The sequence below is a fragment of the Tyto alba genome, unplaced genomic scaffold (genome assembly GCF_018691265.1).
Source record: "Tyto alba isolate M040663 unplaced genomic scaffold, T.alba_DEE_v4.0 Super-Scaffold_12, whole genome shotgun sequence".
Taxonomy (NCBI): Eukaryota; Metazoa; Chordata; class Aves; order Strigiformes; family Tytonidae; genus Tyto; species Tyto alba.
In genome coordinates this window covers 1166365-1190471 of record NW_024881274.1, presented here as the reverse complement: position 1 = coordinate 1190471, position 24107 = coordinate 1166365, and the positions used below count along the sequence as shown (strand labels likewise).

Below are 24107 nucleotides of genomic sequence, written 5' to 3'. Positions count from 1 at the left end.
CAACAAGTGTGTCTCCTCACGCTGGGGTACAGGCTGCTCTTCAACCACCCCTTGTGTGTTGATTTCCACTGATCCCACTCCCAGGTTCGACTCCACTGTCCAGACATGTCCTGCTACAACCGGTGCCTGCCCTGCGTGCCATGCCAGCCCTGCGGCCCAACCCCGCTGGCCAACAGCTGCAATGAGCCCTGTGTCAGGCAGTGCCAGGACTCCACCATCGTCATCCAGCCCTCCCCCGTGGTGGTGACCCTGCCCGGCCCCATCCTCAGCTCCTTCCCGCAGAGCACTGCCGTGGGCTCCTCCACCTCCGCCGCCGTCGGCAGCATCCTCAGCTCTGAGGGAGTGCCCATCTCCTCCGGGGGCTTTGGCCTCTCCGGCTTGGGCAGTCGCTCAAGAGGTGCCTCCCCTGCTAAATCTGCCGGCGACGGCCCTGGGGAAGGGCCTCGGGGACCCACAAGATGCTACCGGACTGGGGACGGAGCATTGGGTTCTTGTTCTCAGAGCGGTTGAGCAACATCAGCACCCCTTCTAAAAGAATGGGGCCAGCCCAGGCTCTCTGAGATCACGGTCCACCGCTGCCCTCCCCTTCTTCCACTCTCTCCTTTCCCTCCCGTGTCCTTGTTGCCTTGTGCTGCCCGGGGCTGGGAGCCCCACAAAGCCAGCCTAGGGAGGCCCTGCTGGCCCTGCTCCCTCTGTGGGGCTTGTTGCAGATGGACACCTGTTGGGATCTCTGCCACAGCCGTGGTGCACATGCACCTCTCTGTCCCCGCTGCGCTTTTCCATGGAGATGGCACTCACACTGACCTCGTTTACATCATTTCACACATTAAAGTTGTGCTGCATCCCAGCCCATGCCTCTGTGTCATCCTTTCCCCTGCAGAGGCTCTCCCAAGATGCCCAGGGAGACACATGGTGCACAGGACAGGTTTAGGGAAGGGGTTGTTAGGGGTGGCTGTGCAGTGACTGTTGACACAGACCTGCTTTGAGTGTACTTAGTCACGCATCTGGTGGACATCCGATTGCTTTCCAAACTTCTTTGCCTGTCTGGGGCTGGATACAATCACCCAATGCAGTTTGATGGACGTAGCTCCCCCAAAGATGCTTTGAGCTCTCCCACCAAAGCATTCACTTCTCCACATTCCGCCAGCCCTGGGCCCTCAGACTTTCCTCCCCAAGGAAGCTCTCTGGCCTCCTCACCATGCTGTGCACCCTCAGCTGAACTCACACCACTTGGTCAAGGACGTTTGTGCGTTACAGCCCAAACCTCGACGCAGTGTTCTAGATGCCACCAGCCAAGTGCTGAGCAGAGTGGGATCATTGCACCCATCGGTCTCCTGGCTACGGTGTGGCTCTGGTAGCTCAGGATGTTGATGAGAGTCCGTGGTGCCTGGGAACAGTGCTGGCAGTCACACCTCTTTTGATGGGGATACTGCAAAAGCACCTTTCCCCGGCCCTGCTTTGGGACTGTGCTTGTCAGGGGCTGAAGGACGTGTGGGAGACAGGGCTGGCTGATCCCAAGCCAGCTGACATCTGGGGCTCTGGGTGCACATGTGTCATCTTGCCCAGCTGTGTCCTGCAGCACCTCAGCAGCTCCCCCTTCCTCCCCTGCAAGCCTCTCTGAAGCCTTTGCTGCTGGTCACCGCGCTGCTTTGGAGAGCTCCTGGACAGACCTTTGAGACACCCAGCCAGCACCTGCCCCGCGTCTCTCCCTCCCTCCCTCTCTCCAGAAACCTTCCCACGAAGACCCGGGCACAGACCGGCAAGGAGCAGGGCAAGGGGGACATTCACTGCCCGGGGGGCTGTGTGGGGTCCTGACCCCGGCAAGCACTAAGCACCCACCAGCTTCTCTGCTTCTAGTCCCTTCACATTAGGCTCCACCTGCACAACTACACCCAGTCTCAGGTCCCCAGTATGGAAAAGACACGGGCCTCTTAGAGCAGGTCCAGAGAAGGGCCTCAAAAATGATGGGAGGGATACACCAACCCTCCTATGAAGAAATGCCTAGGGGCTTGGGTTTTTTCACTTGGGAGTAGAGAAGGCTCTGGTGAGACCTTCTTGCAGTCATTCAGAGATATAAACGGGACTTATAAGGAAGGCAAAGAGAGACTTTATCAAGGCCTGTAGTAAAAGAACAGCGCTTTTACCGTCAAACAGGGTAGACGTAGATTGGACATAAGGAAGAAATTTATTTTGATGAAGGTGGCGAGACACTGGCAAATGTTGCCCAGAGAATGATGAGATGCCCCATCACTGGAAGTGATCAAAGTCACTTCTGACGGAGCTCTGAGTAATGAGATGTAGCGACAGATATCTCTGCCCAAGGCAGAGGGGTCAGACTAGATGGTCTTTAAAGGTCTCCTCCAACCAAAACCATTTTAGGATTGCATAATAATAATAATAAAACTCTGTGACAAGGCAGCCCACTGCACTGTGTCCCTCCCTTTCAGAATGCTGCGGTTAGGGTGGGTTGTCCTGGCATCTCCTGGGAAGCTAGAGCACATGCCTTGTCAGTACCACATTCCCGCCTGACACCTTGCATCACAGTGTTGAGCTTACTGAGGAAAAAGAAAAGGTGTGCACAACAAAGTGGATGGTATTCACTGAACTGCATAGGGTAATTCTGTTCAGTCCAAAATTGACAGAAACATTTAGAAATTAGAAAATCACCTGATACATGACTAAGCAGGCTTAGTGGAAGCCTGTGCTGGTAATCACGGATAAACATCGCCAACCGAGCCCCTCCCAAAAAACAACCCGAGAAATATAGCGCATCTTGGGAGAGTATCTGCAGGGGAAAGGATGCACAGAAACATGGGCTGGGATGCAGTAGAACTTTAATAAATTAAATGATGGAAAGAAAACAAAAACACGGGAAGGAAAAGAGAAAGTCAAAGAAGGGCAAGGCAAGCGTGTGCCATGTTCTCAGAGAGCCTGGGCTGGCCCCGTTCTTTTAGAAGGGGTGCTGATGTTGCTCAGCCGCTCTGAGAGCAAGAACCCAATGCTCCGTCCGCAGTCCGGTAGCATCTTGTGGGTCCCCGAGGCCCTTCCCCAGGGCCGTCGCTGGCAGCTTTAGCAGGGGAGGCACCTCCTGCCGCAGTAGCGACTGCCCAAGCCGGAGAGGCCAAAGCCCCCGGAGGAGATGGGCACTCCCTCAGAGCTGAGGATGCTGCCGACGGCGGCGGAGGTGGAGGAGCCCACGGCGGTGCTCTGCGGGAAGGAGCTGAGGATGGGGCCGGGCAGGGTCACCACCACGGGGGAGGGCTGGATGACGACGGTGGAGTCCTGGCACTGCCTGACACAGGACTCATTACAGCTGTTGGCCAGCGGGGTCGGGCCGCAGGGCTGGCATGGCACGCAGGGCAGGCACTGGTTGTAGCAGGACATGTCTGGACGATGGAGTCGAACCTGGGAGTGGGATCAGTGTAAATCAACACACAAGGGGTGGTTGAAGAGCAGCCTGTTCCCCAGCGTGAGGAATACCCTTACCCTCAGCTTAATAGAGCCAACCAAGGGCGACCATGACCACACTGGTCCCCACCTAGCCCATAGCTCAGGAGACACCTCAGCCAAGCCCCAACCTCTCCTTCTGCTCACTTCCCTCTCCCATAGCAGCAGCCTCAAGACCCAGCATAGGAGAAAGAGACAAGCTGTGCGCTGAGAAAACACAGAGGAGGACAAGGAGGAGGAACAGGAGGCGGAAGAGGACAAAGGGCTCCAGACTCACCTTGTTCTCAAGGAGATGGAAGTGAGGGTAATGGATGAGAGAGTGAGGAGAAGGGCCTGCTTTTATACTGCTACTACACTGCCCCAGGCCTAGAGTCGCAGCACACGGGCGGTAATTTTCCAACAGACTCACCTCCAAAGCAAAATAGCCTACCTAGTGGCACAGGTTGTGTTTTGGCTTCCATCAACACTGTTGTTTCATTTCCTCATTTTTGACATCACCATTACACCGCTGAGGCTCCTTTGAAGTACCAGCAGGAGAGGCCCAAGGATTTCCTGGAGAGGGTTGTTTCACTGTGGGCACGAGGTGTTTCTTAACTGCCAGAGGGGTCCATGTGCCATTGGTTCAGGGACAACATGTGGAGGGCAAGAAGAAGTTTTCCTTCCAGGCTGGTCAGCACCAAAAGCAGGCTTGGTGAAAGGCAGCCTCGGTGATCCACAGAGCAGCTTCACTCTGGACAGGGGTTATAGTGATGGTGGAGGTAGTCCAAGATTTCTTGGCCTTGGTCTTTACTGGCAGCATTTGCCGTTGAGAGATCAGGCTCCTGACATTCCTTGGAAAGTCTGGAGCAGGGAAGACATGCCTGCTGTAGAGGAGGGTCAGTTGTGGGAGCATTGAATGAGCTTGGACTGACAGGAGTGCGAGGAACCAGAAGTCATGCACTCAAGGGAGTTGGTTAGTGTCACGACAAGGCCACTCTCAACTCCCTTTGAAAGCCACAGCAGTCAGGGAATGCATGTGAGGGCTGGAAGAAAGCCAGTGGGCTGCCTGTCTTCAAGAAGGGCACGAAGGAGGCTCCTGGGAATGACAGACCAGTCATCCTCACCCCCATCCCTGCAAAGGTGATGGAGCAAATCATCCTGGAAGCCCTTTCCCAAGATGAAAGGACAAGAAGGGGATTGTGAGTGGTCAGCATGGATTTACGGAGGGGAAAGCAGGCCTGACCAACCTCCTGGCCTTCTCTGATGCTGTGCGGGGCTCCAGTGCACGTGGGAAGTGCAGCAAATGTTACCGACCTCATCTAAAGCTGGCCTTTGAGTCTGTCTGCTGTGAGAATCCTTGCAGGCGAAGTGTCAAAATAGAGTCTGGGGAAGATGGCAGTGCTGGGGATGGAAATCTGGCAGGGCTGCTTGTCTCCATGGGTTGTGACGAGTGGCACAAAGTCCAGCTGGTGGCCACTGTCTCCTGGTGCCCCATAGGGGTCTAGACAGGGGCCAGTACTGCTTAGGCCCTCTATGCAAAGTCATGCAGTGGAGGAGGAAGAATTTCCTGCACCAGTACAGGCCGGGCCTGGTGGACTGCTCAACAGCTTTGCAGCAGAGGACATGGGTCCCGGAGGACACCATGAGGCAGCCTGGACCTCCGGAGAAATGGCATCTGACAGTGTCCTGGTCTGCATTAAGAAGATTGTTGCGATCACACTGCAGCAGGTGAGCCGTCTTCTTGGCTAAGCACTGCTGAAAGCACAATTTCTGTCCAGTTTGTGGCTGCTCAGTACGAGGGAGTCACAGCCATGCTGGCATGAGTCCAGCAAAGGGCCACAGAGCCCACGAAGCAACTGGAGCCCCTGAGGCAGGAGGGGCTGCGAGAGGTCTTGGTTGTTCACCCTGAAGGAGAGAAGGCCCCGGAACACGCTTCGTAGCACTGGGTTAAAAAAGCTGATGGGAGAGAGTCACGATCATGGTGCCAGACCGTCCCGAGTCCTATCGTCTGAAGGGACAAGCGGTAAGAGGCGCATACTGCAATACGGGAGATTCCACGAAAAGACGAGAAAAGACTCTGTTAGGGTGAGAGCGAGAAAGCACCATCTGGGATTGCCTGAACAGGTTACGGAGTCCTCATCCTTGGAGGTGTTCAGAGCTTGAGAGGACATGGCCCTCAGCATCGTCCAGGGGCTGACCCTGCTTTGAGCAGGGACGTTTGGACTAGACGATCTCCAGAGGTCCCTTCCAACCTGAAGGATCCTGCGATTCTGTCCTGGGCCAAAGACGGGTGAGGCACAGCTGCCCCCACGAGGGAAGGAATGATTTGGAACTTTGGAATCAAGGGCAGCCTTGGCTCTCACACGTGAGAAACAGTGGAATGCAAGACCTGAAGGGAGGAAGGAAAGCGAGCATCAGAGTACAGCCCCTGGACTTCAGGCATGCCAGATTTGGCCTATTCAGACAGCTGGTATGTAGTATGCCATGGAGGTGGCTGTGAAGTGCAAAGGAGCTCAGAAGAGCTGGCAGCACTATAGGCACACACACAGGCCTCATCTTCCTGTCCAAAGAGACAGGGCTGCGGTGAGGAGCTCTCCTGAATTCCCAGGGGAGGGAAAGAAAGGGCTTCAGAAATCTGCCCCCCACGGGCTTGGACTCATGATTGCGTGCCGCGAGATATGTCTTTTACCGACATTAGGGCTACATCACACCTCCCCTCCCTTAACCTAAAAGACTCCTCGGCGTGGAGTACAATCCAGCACCACTGGAGAGGCAAGGAAACTTCCCTCTACTCCCCAAGGAGTGAGGGCCGTCGGGACCCTGCAGAGCCATGTGCCAGAGAATGCTCAGGGCGGGGATGTGCTCAGAAGGGCCCTGGGTACAAAACCACCTCTCAGACTACATCAAGTAGGCGATGTACTTCCCTGCCCTGCAGACATGGAGACGGCTGGGACGCATCCCAGGAAGGCAAGGGAATGTGTTCAGTAGGCAAGCTTCCTGGGATAGACTCTCCCTACCCATGGCGAGTCACGCTAATTTTGGATGGGCCACGTGTCAGCCTTTTGGTGTGAGGCCAAGCCAGGAGTGCGTGCTGTCTGCAGGCCCGTGTCCCACGCAGGGCTGAATTGCCCTGCAGCCAGGGCAGCTCCATCCCTGCCCTAGAAAACTATTCTCAGGCATTGGGCTGTATTCGAGTACACTGCTCGAGGCAGCCGCAATGGTCATTGCCCTCAGCATGACCTTGCCAGCACACCCACATTTCAGTGGGGGGATCACTTGCCCATCAGCTTGTTTTGGAAAAGTGGCCAGGCCTTTATGTCTCTGAGTGGTCAGAATCCGTATCGTTCAACCAAAGCGGATGGTGTTTAGAGGAGAGTGGGAGGACCTCAGTCACAGGAGCTTTTGGGCACCCAGGAGAGGACTGCTTTGTTGGGAAGACAGGCCTACCTTCCTGCAGAGGGGTTTGCAAACTAACTCACCAGATTTCCTCAGACCCATGTCCTCCACCTGCACAGACCCCTCCAGTACTCGGAGGCACATCTTCTGCTTGTACTGACATGGTCGGGCTCAGGAAATCCTTGGGCCTCTCCTGCTGGTACTTCAAAGGAGCCTCAGCAGTGTAATGATGATGTCAAAAATGAGGAAATGAAACAACAGTGTTGATGGAAACCAAAGCACAACCTGTGCCACTAGGTAGGCTATTTTGCTTTGGAGGTGAGTCTGTTGGAAAATTACCGCCCGTGTGCTGCGACTCTAGGCCTGGGGCAGTGTAGTAGCAGTATAAAAGCAGGCCCTTCTCCTCACTCTCTCATCCATTCCTCTCACTTCCATCTCCTTGAGAACAAGGTGAGTCTGGAGCCCTTTGTCCTCTTCCGCCTCCTGTTCCTCCTCCTTGTCCTCCTCTGCGTTTTCTCAGCGCACAGCTTGTCTCTTTCTCCTATGCTGGGTCTTGAGGCTGCTGCTATGGGAGAGGGAAGTGAGCAGAAGGAGAGGTTGGGGCTTGGCTGAGGTGTCTCCTGAGCTATGGGCTAGGTGGGGACCAGTGTGGTCATGGTCGCCCTTGGTTGGCTCTATTAAGCTGAGGGTAAGTGTATTCCTCACGCTGGGGAACAGGCTGCTCTTCAACCACCCCTTGTGTGTTGATTTCCACTGATCCCACTCCCAGGTTTGTCTCCACCGTCCAGACATGTCCTGCTACAACCAGTGCCTGCCCTGCGTGCCATGCCAGCCCTGCGGCCCGACCCCGCTGGCCAACAGCTGCAATGAGTCCTGTGTCAGGCAGTGCCAGGACTCCACCGTCGTCATCCAGCCCTCCCCCGTGGTGGTGACCCTGCCCGGCCCCATCCTCAGCTCCTTCCCGCAGAGCACCGCCGTGGGCTCCTCCACCTCCGCCGCCGTCGGCAGCATCCTCAGCTCTGAGGGAGTGCCCATCTCCTCCGGGGGCTTTGGCCTCTCCGGCTTGGGCAGTCGCTACTGCGGCAGGAGGTGCCTCCCCTGCTAAAGCTGCCGGCGACGGCCCTGGGGAAGGGCCTCGGGGACCCACAAGATGCTACCGGACTGGGGACGGAGCATTGGGTTCTTGTTCTCAGAGCGGTTGAGCAACATCAGCACCCCTTCTAAAAGAATGGGGCCAGCCCAGGCTCTCTGAGATCACGGCCCACGGCTGCCCTCCCCTTCTTCCACTCTCTCCTTTCCCTCCCGTGTCCTTGTTGCCTTGTGCTCCCTGGGGCTTGGAGCCCCACAAAGCCAGCCTAGGGAGGCCCTGCTGGCCCTGCTCCCTCTGTGGGGCTTGTTGCAGATGGACACCTGCTGGGATCTCTGCCACAGCCGTGGTGCGCACGCACCTTTCTGTCCCTGGTGCTCCCTGCACTGGCACCTCAACTCAAAGCAACCTCATTTCCTCCTTTGTCTCATTAAAGCTCTGCTGCATATCAGCCCATGCCTCTGTGTCATCCTTTCCCCTGCAGAGGCTCTCCCATGTTCATGAGCAAGAGAGATGTGGTTGCTCAGGGGTGGCTCTGGCAATGGCTTCTTGAGGATGGCTGTGCAGTGACACGGGCTTGCTTTGATTATCCACAGTCATGCATCGGTTCACCCTCGCCTCCATTGGGGAATGGCGAAGGCTCCCCAGGTACCCATACGCCCATAGCTTCCCCAGGGCAACGCTTCCCTCACCACTGAGGCTGCAGTGTCCGCAGAAGAATGGACCATGCAGAGGCTGTTAATCATCTTTCTTGTAATCAGTTATTGTTGTCTTGTTGCCAGATTGGTGAGGATACAGATGTTATTGATCACTACTACTGGGATGTGACCACCTTCATCTTGCCCTCAGGGTCAACAGGAGGTACCTCCAGAGACCGCAATTCATTGTCTTTTTTCCAATTCCACTGTCAACTGCCTGGTCCCTGGAAAAGGATCCCAACTTTTGGGCTTCCTCACCAATCAGTGGCTGACTCTTGGCCCCATGCTCCCAGCATCGGAGTTGCCAGGCAGTACTCTGCTCACCTGGCTACCGTCTCTCATCTTTCCACATGTCTCAAAGTTCTCTCGAGGTCAGGGACTGGGTACTTTCCATCTCTGCAGCGATCTCTCTCATTACTTCTTCCCACTTCTTTCCTGAAGGAACGACCAGCTTCCCAACCAGACGCTTCCTCCTCCTCACCCCCTTGTTATTCGATCATATGGAGGCGTTCACTTGTCCATTTTTTTTTTTTTTCTGCTGAAGCTATTACTGTAGGTGGTGTTTGGGTCCCTATCACAACCACAATGTTCTCACATGTGGCTTGGGTCTCTGCCTCAACTACTGTGTTCTTACCAGTATTTTGGACCCCTGGCTGAACCGGGACATTCACAGAGGTGGTTTGGGTCCTGCCGTAACCACGGTCCTCTGATAGTACTGAATCGTGGCTCAACAGACACCGGTCAAACCCCAGTACAGTGCTGAAAGCACCGGGTTTTCAAGCAGCTGCCACCCAGGGTCCGGCCAGCTCAGGGTGTGTTTCCCACCCAAAAGTTACCTGTCCCCAAAGTTACCTCTTCTTACGTCAGCAAGCCATCATATTCCACAAGCTCCGCAATAAGCCAACAGTGTTGAGCAGTAGTAGTATACGGCACACGTAAGGGTGAACAAGGACCCTGGGGGCCTACACAACAAAACATCCCACATCCATCCCGGATGGAAAGAGGGAGGTGTATTCCCCCATCCCCTCCAGAAGAGAGCTCCCCCAGCACAGGAGGGGAATCAATGGCAGGGCAGAGGCATAGCCTTTGGTTCTGTTACCTTGTGCCAAGCTCAGTCAAATAAAGCCATAAGCATCGCAGCAAGCAAAGCCCCTGACCTGCACTCAGGACTGCCGGTTAGTAGCTACTACAACTATAGCACTCCCTGTTCAGAACTGCCATTGTCTCGAGCCCCGCAACAACCAACAAAAAGGCTGAGGTGAGTTGACCTTGTCTGCTCATCAGGTGCCCACCAAGATGCTCTACTGCTGCCCCTCCTCAGAGAGAAAGGGAGGACAAAATGACATGAAGAACGCATGGGTGAAGATAAGGGCATTTTAATGAAGAAAAGCAAAGTGAAGCATGCAGAAGGAAAGCAAAGCAGGAAGATTTATTCTCTACTTCAAATCAGCAGGCGATGTCCAGACACTCCTGGCAAAGAGGGTCAGAGTGCAATTAGCGGTTCATTGGGAAGAAAAATGCCTTTAATAATGAATCGCCCACCACACTCCCTACTTCCCCTTTTCTCATAGCCATGATTGCTGTCCGTGATGTCATATGGTATGGAATATCCCCTCGCTTAGTCTGGGTCAGCTGTCCTGGCTCTGTCCCCTCCAAACTCTTGCTCACCACTAGACTGCTGACCCTTTGGAGACATGGTAGTGGCATGTTGCAGTCGCTCACTTCCCCTTTCCCCGAACGCTGAGAAAGAGGAAATAAACCAGCCTTGGGATTCAAAATAGGACTTGGAGGGATAAATCACCCGTTACGGTCACAGGAAAAATGCAGACTCGCTTGCAGAAGAAAATAAAGAACATAGATTTATTACAGCCACTAGCAACAGCAATGCTTCACAGAGTAGGACAGTGACAAGCATTACCACATCCTGAGAACACCTTCTCCCCACCTCTGCCTTCTACCCGGGCTCAGCTCTGCTCCCGATATCGCTACCTCCTCCCCTTGCAGCTCAGGGGGAAGGGACTGGGGGGTGTAGCCAGTGCTGCCGCGTCTTCCATCTTCAGTGTGGGGAACTTCTGGAAGTTCTTCCCCCTGCTCCAGTGTGGTCCTCCTCTCACAGGAGACAGTCCTCCACAAACTTTCTCCAACACGAGTCCCTCCCACAGGCCACAGTGTTTCCCTCACTGCTCTAGAGTGGGACACCAACTTCCTTTAACTGGAGACCCTCCCACGGGATGCAGCCCTTACTGAGATGCTCCAGCATGGGACACACCCGCGTGCTGCAACCCCTCCAGCACTGAACTGCAAGAGCGGGGGCTGCTTCTTCTCACAGGATCCCGGCCTCCCTCAGGCAAAGACACTGTAATTTACATATGAAGTCTCTCACAGGCCATAAAGAAGTGTCTGGTCCACCAAAGACCTTCATGGGTAGCAGGGGTGGCCGCCCCGCCATCTCACCACAGGTTAACAGGGTGGTCTCTGCTCTGGAAAACCTCCACCCTGATTTCTTCTGCTGTTCCTCCACTGACCTTGTAGTTCACGCAGCTGCTGCAACTCCCCCTCACAAGTCCAACACCTCCTTCTTAAATCTGTTCTTGCAGGGGCACAGCTGAATGGCTCGGCCTCGGTGAGGAGGTGGATCTGACTTGGAGGCAAGGAACCTTTGAGAAGATTCTCACAGGAGGACACTGCTGTAGTCCCCTCCCCTGCCACCAGAAAGCCCACCAATCAATCAAACCCAGGACATTTAGCAAGGCAGTCTTGCTGCTGTGCAAGCACTGCCCAGCAAAACCCAAAACATTGATGTGTCAGAAACACCATTCTACTTACAACTACAAAGAACAAGTAGAAGGGTAGTGGGGTGGAATTTAACTTCATCTCAGGTAGACCCCACACAATGCTGTTATCAATCACTGCCCGCTCATCCCCAACAACCCCTTCCCGGAGACACCCAGGCAAATCCTCTATCCTTGAGCAACCTGGGAAAGCATCTACAGGAGAAAGGATAACAGAGGCGTGGGATGGGATGCAGCAGAACTTTAATGAGACAAAGGAGGAAATGAGGTTGCTTTGAGTTGAGGTGCCAGTGCAGGGAGCACCAGGGGTGGAAAGGTGCGTGCGCACCATGGCTGTGGCAGAGATCCCAGCAGGTGTCCATCTGCAACAAGCCCGACAGAGGGAGCAGGGCCAGCAGGGCCTCCCTAGGCTGGCTTTGTGGGGCTCCCAGCCCTGGGCAGCACAAGGCAACAAGGACACGGGAGGGAAAAAGAGAGTGGAAGAAGGGGAGGGCAGACGTGGGCCGTGATCTCAGAGAGCCTGGGCTGGCCCCATTCTTTTAGAAGGGGTGCTGATGTTGCTCAGCTGCTCTGAGAGCAAGAACCCAATGCTCCGTCCGCAGTCCGGTAGCATCTTGTGGGTCCCCGAGGCCCTTCCCCAGGGCCGTCGCCGGCAGCTTTAGCAGGGGAGGCACCTCCTGCCGCAGTAGCGACTGCCCAAGCCGGAGAGGCCAAAGCCCCCGGAGGAGATGGGCACTCCCTCAGAGCTGAGGATGCTGCCGACGGCGGCGGAGGTGGAGGAGCCCACGGCGGTGCTCTGCGGGAAGGAGCTGAGGATGGGGCCGGGCAGGGTCACCACCACGGGGGAGGGCTGGATGACGACGGTGGAGTCCTGGCACTGCCTGACACAGGACTCATTGCAGCTGTTGGCCAGCGGGGTCGGGCCGCAGGGCTGGCATGGCACGCAGGGCAGGCACCGGTTGTAGCAGGACATGTCTCGACAGTGGAGATGAACCTGACAGCAGGATCAAGGGAAAACATAGCACAAGGTGTGTTTGGACAACAACGAGTCACTCCACCAGGAGAAAGGAAAAATCAAGAAGTGGTGAGAAAAGGTGGGAGGATTGTAGGGAGGCCCGTGGGTTTCTCCTTCCCACCGGCTCAAAAGTCCCCTGCCAAAACTGACCAATTCCAGTGAAATCCCTTCCTAATTTAAGGCTCACTGTAGCCAAACCTCCATCTCTCTCCATGCCTCACCTTGTCCCTACCTCCCTCTTCCCTGGTAAGCAACCCTACAACCCAGATAAGAGAGGAACGAGGAAGATGAGGAGGGAGAAAAGAAAGGGCTTCAGAGTCACCTTGTTCCCAAGGAGGTGGAGGTGAGAAGAGTGAATGAGAGAGTGAGGAGATGGGCCCGCTTTTATACTGCTCCAGAAATGCCCCAGGACCACAGTCGCTGCACCCAGGCAGTAATTTTCCAACAGACTCACCTCCAGAGCAGAATATCCTACCTGATGGCACAGTTCGTGTTTTGGCTTCCGTCACCACTGACATTTCATTTCCTCATCTCTGGCATGCCTGGCCTGCCATGCTGGCTCCTTTCATGTGGGAGGATGAGAGGCCCAAGGATTTCCTGGAGAGGGTTGTTTCACTGCGGGCACGAGGTGTTTCTGAAGTGCCGGAGGGGTCCATGTGACATTGGTTCTGGGACAAGATGTGGAGGGCAAGAAGAAGTTTTTCTTCCAGGCCGGTCAGCACCAAAAGCAGGCTTGGTGAAAGGCAGCCTCGGTGCTCCACAGAGCAGCTTCCCTCCGGACAGGCTTTATAGTGATGGTGGAGGTAGTGCAAGAGTTCTTGGCCTTGGTCTTTACTGGCAGCATTTGCCGTTGAGAGATCAGGCTCCTGACATTCCTTGGAAAGTCTGGAGCAGGGAAGACATGCCTGCTGTAGAGGAGGGTCAGGTGTGGGAGCATTGAATGAGCTTGGACTGACAGGAGTGCGAGGAACCAGAAGTCATGCACCCAAGGGAGTTGGTTAGTGTCACGACAAGGCCACTCTCAACTCCCTTTGAAAGCCACAGCAGTCAGGGAATGCATGTGAGGGCTGGAAGAAAGCCAGTGGGCTGCCTGTCTTCAAGAAGTGCACGAAGGAGGCTCCCGGGAATTACAGACCAGTCATCCTCACCCCCATCCCTGCAAAGGTGATGTAGCAAATCATCCTGGAAGCCCTTTCCCAAGATGAAAGGACAAGAAGGGGATTGTGAGTGGTCAGCATGGATTTATGGAGGGGAAAGCAGGCCTGACCAACCTCCTGGCCTTCTCTGATGCTGTGCGGGGCTCCAGTGCATGTGGGAAGTGCAGCAAATGTTACCGACCTCATCTAAAGCTGGCCTTTGAGTCTGTCTGCTGTGAGAATCCTTGCAGGCGAAGTGTCAAAATAGAGTCTGGGGAAGATGGCAGTGCTGGGGATGGAAATCTGGCAGGGCTGCTTGTCTCCATGGGTTGTGACGAGTGGCACAAAGTCCAGCTGGTGGCCACTGTCTCCTGGTGCCCCGTAGGGGTCTAGACAGGGGCCAGTACTGCTTAAGCCCTCTATGCAATGTCATGCAGTGGGGGAGGAAGAATTTCCTGCACCAGTACAGGCCGGGCCTGGTGGACTGCTCAACAGCTTTGCAGCAGAGGACATGGGTCCCGGAGGACACCATGAGGCAGCCTGGACCTCCGGAGAAATGGCATCTGACAGTGTCCTGGTCTGCATTAAGAAGATTGTTGCGATCATACTGCAGCAGGTGAGCCGTCTTCTTGGCTAAGCACTGTTGAAAGCACAATTTCTGTCCAGTTCGTGGCTGCTCAGTACGAGGGAGTCACAGCCATGCTGGCATGAGTCCAGCAAAGGGCCACAGAGCCCACGAAGCAACTGGAGCCCCTGAGGCAGGAGGGGCTGCGAGAGGTCTTGGTTGTTCACCCTGAAGGAGAGAAGGCCCCGGAACACGCTTCGTAGCACTGGGTTAAAAAAGCTGATGGGAGAGAGTCACGATCATGGTGCCAGACCGTCCCGAGTCCTATCGTCTGAAGGGACAAGCGGTAAGAGGCACATACTGCAATACGGGAGATTCCACGAAAAGACGAGAAAAGACTCTGTTAGGGTGAGAGCGAGAAAGCACCATCTGGGATTGCCTGAACAGGTTACGGAGTCCTCATCCTTGGAGGTGTTCAGAGCTTGAGAGGACATGGCCCTCAGCATCGTCCAGGGGCTGACCCTGCTTTGAGCAGGGACGTTTGGACTAGACGATCTCCAGAGGTCCCTTCCAACCTGAAGGATCCTGCGATTCTGTCCTGGGCCAAAGACGGGTGAGGCACAGCTGCCCCCACGAGGGAAGGAATGATTTGGAACTTTGGAATCAAGGGCAGCCTTGGCTCTCACACGTGAGAAACAGTGGAATTCAAGACCTGAAGGGAGGAAGGAAAGCGAGCATCAGAGTACAGCCCCTGGACTTCAGGCATGCCAGATTTGGCCTATTCAGACAGCTGGTATGTAGTATGCCATGGAGGTGGCTGTGAAGTGCAAAGGAGCTCAGAAGAGCTGGCAGCACCTTAGGCACCTCATGGTCCAAGTGCAAGAAGGGTCCATCCCAATAGTCAGAAATCAAACAGGCATTTCAGGAGATCCGAACTGGGTAAGCGTTTTGCTCCTGGTGGAGCACCAGGAAGAACAAGCCACATCCTCTATTTGGGAGGAGGGGTGAGCTTCAAATGTGGAAAGAATAAGTAGGCATGTTGCGATCATGTTAGGAAAGCTAGAGCTCATCCTGCCTTGAGTCTTGCAAGAGGTATCGAGTGCAACAGGCAAGAAACTTCAGGCAAACATTGAGCCCTACAAATGTAGCCAAAGACTGATGGAGGAAAGTGTGGGCCAACAGCTGGCTGGGACATCTGATTTCACAAAGAGTAGAGAGACAGTAGGCTGGTGGGAGTCAACACCTTGACTCTTTCAGTGTTCACCTAGAATGTCTCCCAGGCTGCTGTGCCCTCTGGAAGAGCTGAAGGAAGGAGGGAGAGACCTCCCAGCCATGGGTGGCCATCGAATCAAGGACTGCCTGAGAAAAGTCAACCCATTCATACCAGTTGATGTGCCCCAGGGCAGGGCTGCCATAGAGGTAGAAGGAGAGGGGCCGGGAGACTGGTCCCACAGAAGCCTCATGGCATTACAAAGAAAGAATGTCAAGTCCTGCCTGGGGAAAGGAAGAACCTCCTCTGGGACAATCTGGCCCTGGGGGAAGAGTCAGCCTTGGGGAGAGACTTGGAGGGTGGGAGGGAACAGACACACACACACACAGGCCTCATCTTCCTGTCCAAAGAGACAGGGCTGCGGTGAGGAGCTCTCCTGAATACCCCGGGGGAGGGAAAGGAAGGGCTTCAGAAAACTCCCCTCCACGGGCTTGGACTCATGATTGTGTGCCGCGTGGTATGTCTTTTCCCGACATTAGGGCTACATCACACCTCCCCTCCCGTAACCTAAAAGACTCCTCGGCATGGAGTACAACCCAGCACCACTGGAGAGGCAAGGAAACTTCCCTCAACTCCCCAAGGAGTGAGGGCCGTCGGGACCCTGCAGAGCCACCTGCTGGAGGATGCTCAGGGCGGGGATGTGCTCAGAAGGGCCCTGGGTACAAAGCCACCTCTCAGACTACATCAAGTAGGCGATGTACTTCCCTGCCCTGCAGACATGGAGACGGCTGGGACGCATCCCAGGAAGGCAAGGGAATGTGTTCAGTAGGCAAGCTTCCTGGGATAGACTCTCCCTACCCATGGCGAGTCATGCTAATTTTGGATGGGCCACGTGTCAGCCTTTTGGTGTGAGGCCAAGCCAGGAGTGCGTGCTGTCTGCAGGCCCGTGTCCCACGCAGGGCTGAATTGCCCTGCAGCCAGGGCAGCTCCATCCCTGCCCTAGAAAACTATTCTCAGGCATTGGGCTGTATTTGAGTACACTGCTCGAGGCAGCCCCAACGGCCACTGCCCTCAGCATGACCTTGCCAGCACACCCACATTTCAATGGGGGGATCACTTGCCCATCAGCGTGTTTTGGAAAAGTGGCCAGGCCTTTATGTCTCTGAGTGGTCAGAATCCATATTGTTCAACCAAAGCGGATGGTGTTTAGAGGAGAGTGGGAGGACCTCAGTCACAGGAGCTTTTGGGCACCCAAAGGGAGGACTGCTTTGTTGGGAAGAGAGGCCTACCTTCCTGCAGAGGGGTTTGCAAACTAACTCACCAGATTTCCTCAGACCCATGTCCTCCACCTGCACAGACCCCTCCAGTACTCGGAGGCACATCTTCTGCTTGCACTGACATGGTCCGGCTCATGAAATCCTTGGGCCTCTCCTGCTGGTACTTCAAAGGAGCCTCAGCGGTGTAATGATGATGTCAGAAATGAGGAAATGAAACAACAGTGTTGATGGAAACCAAAGCACAACCTGTGCCACTAGGTAGGCTATTTTGCTTTGGAGGTGAGTCTGTTGGAAAATTACCGCCCGTGTGCTGCAACTCTAGGCCTGGGGCAGTGTAGTAGCAGTATAAAAGCAGGCCCTTCTCCTCACTCTCTCATCCATTACCCTCACTTCCATCTCCTTGAGAACAAGGTGAGTCTGGAGCCCTTTGTCCTCTTCCGCCTCCTGTTCCTCCTCCTTGTCCTCCTCTGTGTTTTCTCAGCGCACAGCTTGTCTCTTTCTCCTATGCTGGGTCTTGAGGCTGCTGCTATGGGAGAGGGAAGTGAGCAGAAGGAGAGGTTGGGGCTTGGCTGAGGTGTCTCCTGAGCTATGGGCTAGGTGGGGACCAGTGTGGTCATGGTCGCCCTTGGTTGGCTCTATTAAGCTGAGGGTAAGGGTATTCCTCACGCTGGGGAACAGGCTGCTCTTCAACCACCCCTTGTGTGTTGATTTCCACTGATCCCACTCCCAGGTTCGACTCCATCGTCCAGACATGTCCTGCTACAACCAGTGCCTGCCCTGCGTGCCATGCCAGCCCTGCGGCCCGACCCCGCTGGCCAACAGCTGTAATGAGTCCTGTGTCAGGCAGTGCCAGGACTCCACCGTCGTCATCCAGCCCTCCCCCGTGGTGGTGACCCTGCCCGGCCCCATCCTCAGCTCCTTCCCGCAGAGCACCGCCGTGGGCTCCTCCACCTCCGCCGCCGTCGGCAGCATCCTCAGCTCTGAGGGAGTGCCCATCTCCTCCGGGGGCTTTGGCCTCTCCGGCTTGGGCAGTCGCTACTGCGGCAGGAGGTGCCTCCCCTGCTAAAGCTGCCAGCGACGGCCCTGGGGAAGGGCCTCGGGGACCCACAAGATGCTACCGGACTGCGGACGGAGCATTGGGTTCTTGCTCTCAGAGCGGCTGAGCAACATCAGCACCCCTTCTAAAAGAACGGGGCCAGCCCAGGCTCTCTGAGAACATGGCACACGCTTGCCTTGCCCTTCTTTGACTTTCTCTTTTCCTTCCCGTGTTTTTGTTTTCTTTCCATCATTTAATTTATTAAAGTTCTACTGCATCCCAGCCCATGTTTCTGTGCATCCTTTCCCCTGCAGATACTCTCCCAAGATGCGCTATATTTCTCGGGTTGTTTTTTGGGAGGGGCTCGGTTGGCGATGTTTATCCGTGATTACCAGCACAGGCTTCCACTAAGCCTGCTTAGTCATGTATCAGGTGATTTTCTAATTTCTAAATGTTTCTGTCAATTTTGGACTGAACAGAATTACCCTATGCAGTTCAGTGAATACCATCCACTTTGTTGTGCACACCTTTTCTTTTTCCTCAGTAAGCTCAACACTGTGATGCAAGGTGTCAGGCGGGAATGTGGTACTGACAAGGCATGTGCTCTAGCTTCCCAGGAGATGCCAGGACAACCCACCCTAACCGCAGCATTCTGAAAGGGAGGGACACAGTGCAGTGGGCTGCCTTGTCACAGAGTTTTATTATTATTATTATGCAATCCTAAAATGGTTTTGGTTGGAGGAGACCTTTAAAGACCATCTAGTCTGACCCCTCTGCCTTGGGCAGAGATATCTGTCGCTACATCTCATTACTCAGAGCTCCGTCAGAAGTGACTTTGATCACTTCCAGTGATGGGGCATCTCATCATTCTCTGGGCAACATTTGCCAGTGTCTCGCCACCTTCATCAAAATAAATTTCTTCCTTATGTCCAATCTACGTCTACCCTGTTTGACGGTAAAAGCGTTGTTCTTTTACTACAGGCCTTGATAAAGTCTCTCTTTGCCTTCCTTATAAGTCCCGTTTATATCTCTGAATGACTGCAAGAAGGTCTCACCAGAGCCTTCTCTACTCCCAAGTGAAAAAACCCAAGCCCCTAGGCATTTCTTCATAGGAGGGTTGGTGTATCCCTCCCATCATTTTTGAGGCCCTTCTCTGGACCTGCTCTAAGAGGCCCGTGTCTTTTCCATACTGGGGACCTGAGACTGGGTGTAGTTGTGCAGGTGGAGCCTAATGTGAAGGGACTAGAAGCAGAGAAGCTGGTGGGTGCTTAGTGCTTGCCGGGGTCAGGACCCCACACAGCCCCCCGGGCAGTGAATGTCCCCCTTGCCCTGCTCCTTGCCGGTCTGTGCCCGGGTCTTCGTGGGAAGGTTTCTGGAGAGAGGGAGGGAGGGAGAGACGCGGGGCAGGTGCTGGCTGGGTGTCTCAAAGGTCTGTCCAGGAGCTCTCCAAAGCAGCGCGGTGACCAGCAGCAAAGGCTTCAGAGAGGCTTGCAGGGGAGGAAGGGGGAGCTGCTGAGGTGCTGCAGGACACAGCTGGGCAAGATGACACATGTGCACCCAGAGCCCCAGATGTCAGCTGGCTTGGGATCAGCCAGCCCTGTCTCCCCACACGTCCTTCAGCCCCTGACAAGCACAGTCCCAAAGCAGGGCCGGGGAAAGGTGCTTTTGCAGTATCCCCATCAAAAGAGGTGTGACTGCCAGCACTGTTCCCAGGCACCACGGACTCTCATCAACATCCTGAGCTACCAGAGCCACACCGTAGCCAGGAGACCGATTGGTACAATGATCCCACTCTGCTCAGCACTTGGCTGGTGGCATCTAGAACACTGCGTCGAGGTTTGGGCTGTAACGCACAAACGTCCTTGACCAAGTGGTGTGAGTTCAGCTGAGGGTGCACAGCATGGTGAGGAGGCCAGAGAGCTTCCTTGGGGAGGAAAGTCTGAGGGCCCAGGGCTGGCGGAATGTGAAGTGAATGCTTTGGTGGGAGAGCTCAAAGCATCTTTGGGGGAGCTACGTCCATCAAACTGCATTGGGTGATTGTATCCAGCCCCAGACAGGCAGAGAAGTTTGGAAAGCAATCGGATGTCCACCAGATGCGTGACTAAGTACACTCAAAGCAGGTCTGTGTCAACAGTCACTGCACAGCCACCCCTAACAACCCCTTCCCTAAACCTGTCCTGTGCACCATGTGTCTCCCTGGGCATCTTGGGAGAGCCTCTGCAGGGGAAAGGATGACACAGAGGCATGGGCTGGGATGCAGCACAACTTTAATGTGTGAAATGATGTAAACGAGGTCAGTGTGAGTGCCATCTCCATGGAAAAGCGCAGCGGGGACAGAGAGGTGCATGTGCACCACGGCTGTGGCAGAGATCCCAGCAGGTGTCCATCTGCAACAAGCCCCACAGAGGGAGCAGGGCCAGCAGGGCCTCCCTAGGCTGGCTTTGTGGGGCTCCCAGCCCCGGGCAGCACAAGGCAACAAGGACACGGGAGGGAAAGGAGAGAGTGGAAGAAGGGGAGGGCAGCTGTGGGCCGTGATTTCAGAGAGCCTGGGCTGGCCCCATTCTTTTAGAGGAAGTGCTGATTTTGCTCAGCCACTCTGAGAGCAAGAACCCAATGCTCCATCCCCAGTCTGGTAGCATCTTGTGGGTCCCCAAGGCCCTTCCCCAGGGCCGTCGCCGGCAGCTTTAGCAGGGGAGGCACCTCCTGCCGCAGTAGCGACTGCCCAAGCCGGAGAGGCCAAAGCCCCCGGAGGAGATGGGCACTCCCTCAGAGCTGAGGATGCTGCCGACGGCGGCGGAGGTGGAGGAGCCCACGGCGGTGCTCTGCGGGAAGGAGCTGAGGATGGGGCCGGGCAGGGTCACCACCACGGGGGAGGGCTGGATGACGACGGTGGAGTCCTGGCACTGCCTGACACAGGGCTCATTGCAGCTGTTGGCCAGTGGGGTCGGGCCGCAGGGCCGGCATGGCACGCAGGGCAGGCACTGGTTGTAGCAGGACATGTCTCGACAGTGGAGATGAACCTGGCAGCAGGATCAAGGGAAAACATAGCACAAGGTGTGTTTGGACAACAACGAGTCACTCCACCAGGAGAAAGGAAAAATCAAGAAGTGGTGAGAAAAGGTGGGAGGACTGTAGGGAGGCCCGTGGGTTTCTCCTTCCCACCGGTTCAAAAGTCCCCTGCCAAAACCGACCAATTCCAGTGAAGTCCCTGCCTAATTTAAGGCTCACTGTAGCCAAACCTCCGTCTCTCTCCATGCCACACCTTGTCCCCACCTCCCTCTTCCCTGGTAAGCAACCCCTCAACCCAGATAAGAGAGGAACGAGGAAGATGAGGAGGGAGAAAAGAAAGGGCTTCAGAGTCACTTTGTTCCCAAGGAGGTGGAGGTGAGAAGAGTGAATGAGAGAGTGAGGAGATGGGCCCGCTTTTATACTGCTCCAGAAATGCCCCAGGACCACAGTCGCTGCACCCAGGCAGTAATTTTCCAACAGACTCACCTCCAGAGCAGAATATCCTACCTGATGGCACAGTTCGTGTTTTGGCTTCCGTCACCACTGACATTTCATTTCCTCATCTCTGGCATGCCTGGCCTGCCATGCTGGCTCCTTTCATGTGGGAGGATGAGAGGCCCAAGGATTTCCTGGAGAGGGTTGTTTCACTGCGGGCACGAGGTGTTTCTGAAGTGCCGGAGGGGTCCATGTGACATTGGTTCTGGGACAAGATGTGGAGGGCAAGAAGAAGTTTTTCTTCCAGGCCGGTCAGCACCAAAAGCAGGCTTGGTGAAAGGCAGCCTAGGTGCTCCACAGAGCAGCTTCCCTCCGGACAGGCGTTATAGTGATGGTGGAGGTAGTCCAAGAGTTCTTGGCCTTGGTCTTTACTGGCAGCATTTGCCGTTGAGAGATCAGGCTCCTGACATTCCTTGGAAAGTCTGGAGCAGGGAAGACATGCCTGCTGTAGAGGATGGTCAGGTGTGGGAGCATTGAATGAGCTTGGACTGACAGGAGTGCGAGGAACCAGAAGTCATGCACCCAAGGGAGTTGGTTAGTGTCACGACAAGGCCACTCTCAACTCCCTTTGAAAGCCACAGCAGTCAGGGAATGCATGTGAGGGCTGGAAGAAAGCCAGTGGGCTGCCTGTCTTCAAGAAGTGCACGAAGGAGGCTCCCGGGAATTACAGACCAGTCATCCTCACCCCCATCCCTGCAAAGGTGATGTAGCAAATCATCCTGGAAGCCCTTTCCCAAGATGAAAGGACAAGAAGGGGATTGTGAGTGGTCAGCATGGATTTATGGAGGGGAAAGCAGGCCTGACCAACCTCCTGGCCTTCTCTGATGCTGTGCGGGGCTCCAGTGCATGTGGGAAGTGCAGCAAATGTTACCGACCTCATCTAAAGCTGGCCTTTGAGTCTGTCTGCTGTGAGAATCCTTGCAGGCGAAGTGTCAAAATAGAGTCTGGGGAAGATGGCAGTGCTGGGGATGGAAATCTGGCAGGGCTGCTTGTCTCCATGGGTTGTGACGAGTGGCACAAAGTCCAGCTGGTGGCCACTGTCTCCTGGTGCCCCGTAGGGGTCTAGACAGGGGCCAGTACTGCTTAAGCCCTCTATGCAATGTCATGCAGTGGGGGAGGAAGAATTTCCTGCACCAGTACAGGCCGGGCCTGGTGGACTGCTCAACAGCTTTGCAGCAGAGGACATGGGTCCCGGAGGACACCATGAGGCAGCCTGGACCTCCGGAGAAATGGCATCTGACAGTGTCCTGGTCTGCATTAAGAAGATTGTTGCGATCATACTGCAGCAGGTGAGCCGTCTTCTTGGCTAAGCACTGTTGAAAGCACAATTTCTGTCCAGTTCGTGGCTGCTCAGTACGAGGGAGTCACAGCCATGCTGGCATGAGTCCAGCAAAGGGCCACAGAGCCCACGAAGCAACTGGAGCCCCTGAGGCAGGAGGGGCTGCGAGAGGTCTTGGTTGTTCACCCTGAAGGAGAGAAGGCCCCGGAACACGCTTCGTAGCACTGGGTTAAAAAAGCTGATGGGAGAGAGTCACGATCATGGTGCCAGACTGTCCCGAGTCCTATCGTCTGAAGGGACAAGCGGTAAGAGGCACATACTGCAATACGGGAGATTCCACGAAAAGACGAGAAAAGACTCTGTTAGGGTGAGAGCGAGAAAGCACCATCTGGGATTGCCTGAACAGGTTACGGAGTCCTCATCCTTGGAGGTGTTCAGAGCTTGAGAGGACATGGCCCTCAGCATCGTCCAGGGGCTGACCCTGCTTTGAGCAGGGACGTTTGGACTAGACGATCTCCAGAGGTCCCTTCCAACCTGAAGGATCCTGCGATTCTGTCCTGGGCCAAAGACGGGTGAGGCACAGCTGCCCCCACGAGGGAAGGAATGATTTGGAACTTTGGAATCAAGGGCAGCCTTGGCTCTTGCACGTGAGAAACAGTGGAATTCAAGACCTGAAGGGAGGAAGGAAAGCGAGCATCAGAGTACAGCCCCTGGACTTCAGGCATGCCAGATTTGGCCTATTCAGACAGCTGGTATGTAGTATGCCATGGAGGTGGCTGTGAAGTGCAAAGGAGCTCAGAAGAGCTGGCAGCACCTTAGGCACCTCATGGTCCAAGTGCAAGAAGGGTCCATCCCAATAGTCAGAAATCAAACAGGCATTTCAGGAGATCCGAACTGGGTAAGCGTTTTGCTCCTGGTGGAGCACCAGGAAGAACAAGCCACATCCTCTATTTGGGAGGAGGGGTGAGCTTCAAATGTGGAAAGAATAAGTAGGCATGTTGCGATCATGTTAGGAAAGCTAGAGCTCATCCTGCCTTGAGTCTTGCAAGAGGTATCGAGTGCAACAGGCAAGAAACTTCAGGCAAACATTGAGCCCTACAAATGTAGCCAAAGACTGATGGAGGAAAGTGTGGGCCAACAGCTGGCTGGGACATCTGATTTCACAAAGAGTAGAGAGACAGTAGGCTGGTGGGAGTCAACACCTTGACTCTTTCAGTGTTCACCTAGAATGTCTCCCAGGCTGCTGTGCCCTCTGGAAGAGCTGAAGGAAGGAGGGAGAGACCTCCCAGCCATGGGTGGCCATCGAATCAAGGACTGCCTGAGAAAAGTCAACCCATTCATACCAGTTGATGTGCCCCAGGGCAGGGCTGCCATAGAGGTAGAAGGAGAGGGGCCGGGAGACTGGTCCCACAGAAGCCTCATGGCATTACAAAGAAAGAATGTCAAGTCCTGCCTGGGGAAAGGAAGAACCTCCTCTGGGACAATCTGGCCCTGGGGGAAGAGTCAGCCTTGGGGAGAGACTTGGAGGGTGGGAGGGAACAGACACACACACACACAGGCCTCATCTTCCTGTCCAAAGAGACAGGGCTGCGGTGAGGAGCTCTCCTGAATACCCCGGGGGAGGGAAAGGAAGGGCTTCAGAAAACTCCCCTCCACGGGCTTGGACTCATGATTGTGTGCCGCGTG

At 55.1% G+C, this 24107-nt stretch overlaps 5 protein-coding genes and 1 pseudogene across 5 annotated transcripts; 3 read left to right on the top strand and 3 right to left on the bottom strand.

Annotated features, from left to right (window-relative positions):
* Positions 1-105: 105 nt before the first annotated feature.
* On the top strand, positions 106-510 carry LOC122152803 (feather keratin 1-like). Its single transcript, XM_042787104.1, has one exon. It carries the CDS (start codon positions 106-108, stop codon positions 508-510), a length of 405 nt encoding a protein of 134 aa, XP_042643038.1.
* Positions 511-2817: 2307 nt separating this feature from the next.
* On the bottom strand, positions 2818-4583 carry LOC122152802 (feather keratin 3-like). The gene is made up of 3 exons (XM_042787103.1): positions 4551-4583; positions 3725-3877; positions 2818-3405 (listed from the first exon to the last, which is right to left on the bottom strand). Exons 1-3 carry the CDS (start codon positions 4581-4583, stop codon positions 3070-3072), a joined length of 522 nt encoding a protein of 173 aa, XP_042643037.1. The 3' UTR covers positions 2818-3069.
* A 376-nt stretch (positions 4584-4959) lies between these two features.
* Positions 4960-8360, top strand: LOC122152801. The gene is made up of 3 exons (XM_042787102.1): positions 4960-5154; positions 7120-7272; positions 7592-8360. Exons 1-3 carry the CDS (start codon positions 4960-4962, stop codon positions 7925-7927), a joined length of 684 nt encoding a protein of 227 aa, XP_042643036.1. The 3' UTR covers positions 7928-8360.
* A 3265-nt stretch (positions 8361-11625) lies between these two features.
* On the bottom strand, positions 11626-16726 carry LOC122152800 (feather keratin 3-like). Its single transcript, XM_042787101.1, has 3 exons — positions 16647-16726; positions 12737-12803; positions 11626-12393 (listed from the first exon to the last, which is right to left on the bottom strand). Exons 1-3 carry the CDS (start codon positions 16724-16726, stop codon positions 12058-12060), a joined length of 483 nt encoding a protein of 160 aa, XP_042643035.1. The 3' UTR covers positions 11626-12057.
* Positions 16727-16980: 254 nt separating this feature from the next.
* LOC122152856 lies at positions 16981-17920 on the top strand (annotated as a pseudogene).
* Positions 17921-20278: 2358 nt separating this feature from the next.
* Positions 20279-20654, bottom strand: LOC122152847 (feather keratin 1-like). Its single transcript, XM_042787364.1, has one exon. It carries the CDS (start codon positions 20635-20637, stop codon positions 20323-20325), a length of 315 nt encoding a protein of 104 aa, XP_042643298.1. The 5' UTR covers positions 20638-20654; the 3' UTR covers positions 20279-20322.
* Between the last annotated feature and the right edge of the window lie 3453 nt (positions 20655-24107).

What these genes read in the sequence shown, in the direction of transcription:
- LOC122152803 (XM_042787104.1), top strand. Translation starts at nt 106, where the DNA reads ATGTCCTGCTACAACCGGTGCCTGCCCTGCGTGCCATGCCAGCCCTGC.
- LOC122152802 (XM_042787103.1), bottom strand. Translation starts at nt 4,583, where the DNA reads ATGATTTGCTCCATCACCTTTGCAGGGATGGGG. An exon ending in TCACCTTTGCAGGGATGGGG is followed by an intron (nt 3,878 to 4,550) that starts GTGAGGATGACT and finishes CTGTGCCACTAG; the next exon opens with GTAGGCTATTTTGCTTTGGA. An exon ending in TCCATCTCCTTGAGAACAAG is followed by an intron (nt 3,406 to 3,724) that starts GTGAGTCTGGAG and finishes TCCCACTCCCAG; the next exon opens with GTTCGACTCCATCGTCCAGA.
- LOC122152801 (XM_042787102.1), top strand. Translation starts at nt 4,960, where the DNA reads ATGCAAAGTCATGCAGTGGAGGAGGAAGAATTTCCTGCACCAGTACAG. An exon ending in TTGCGATCACACTGCAGCAG is followed by an intron (nt 5,155 to 7,119) that starts GTGAGCCGTCTT and finishes CTGTGCCACTAG; the next exon opens with GTAGGCTATTTTGCTTTGGA. An exon ending in TCCATCTCCTTGAGAACAAG is followed by an intron (nt 7,273 to 7,591) that starts GTGAGTCTGGAG and finishes TCCCACTCCCAG; the next exon opens with GTTTGTCTCCACCGTCCAGA.
- LOC122152800 (XM_042787101.1), bottom strand. Translation starts at nt 16,726, where the DNA reads ATGTCAGTGCAAGCAGAAGATGTGCCTCCGAGTACTGGAGGGGTCTGT. An exon ending in CATGGGTCTGAGGAAATCTG is followed by an intron (nt 12,804 to 16,646) that starts GTGAGTTAGTTT and finishes TTTCTGGAGCAG; the next exon opens with TATAAAAGCGGGCCCATCTC. An exon ending in TCCACCTCCTTGGGAACAAG is followed by an intron (nt 12,394 to 12,736) that starts GTGACTCTGAAG and finishes TCCTGCTGTCAG; the next exon opens with GTTCATCTCCACTGTCGAGA.
- LOC122152847 (XM_042787364.1), bottom strand. Translation starts at nt 20,637, where the DNA reads ATGTCCTGCTACAACCAGTGCCTGCCCTGCGTGCCATGCCGGCCCTGC.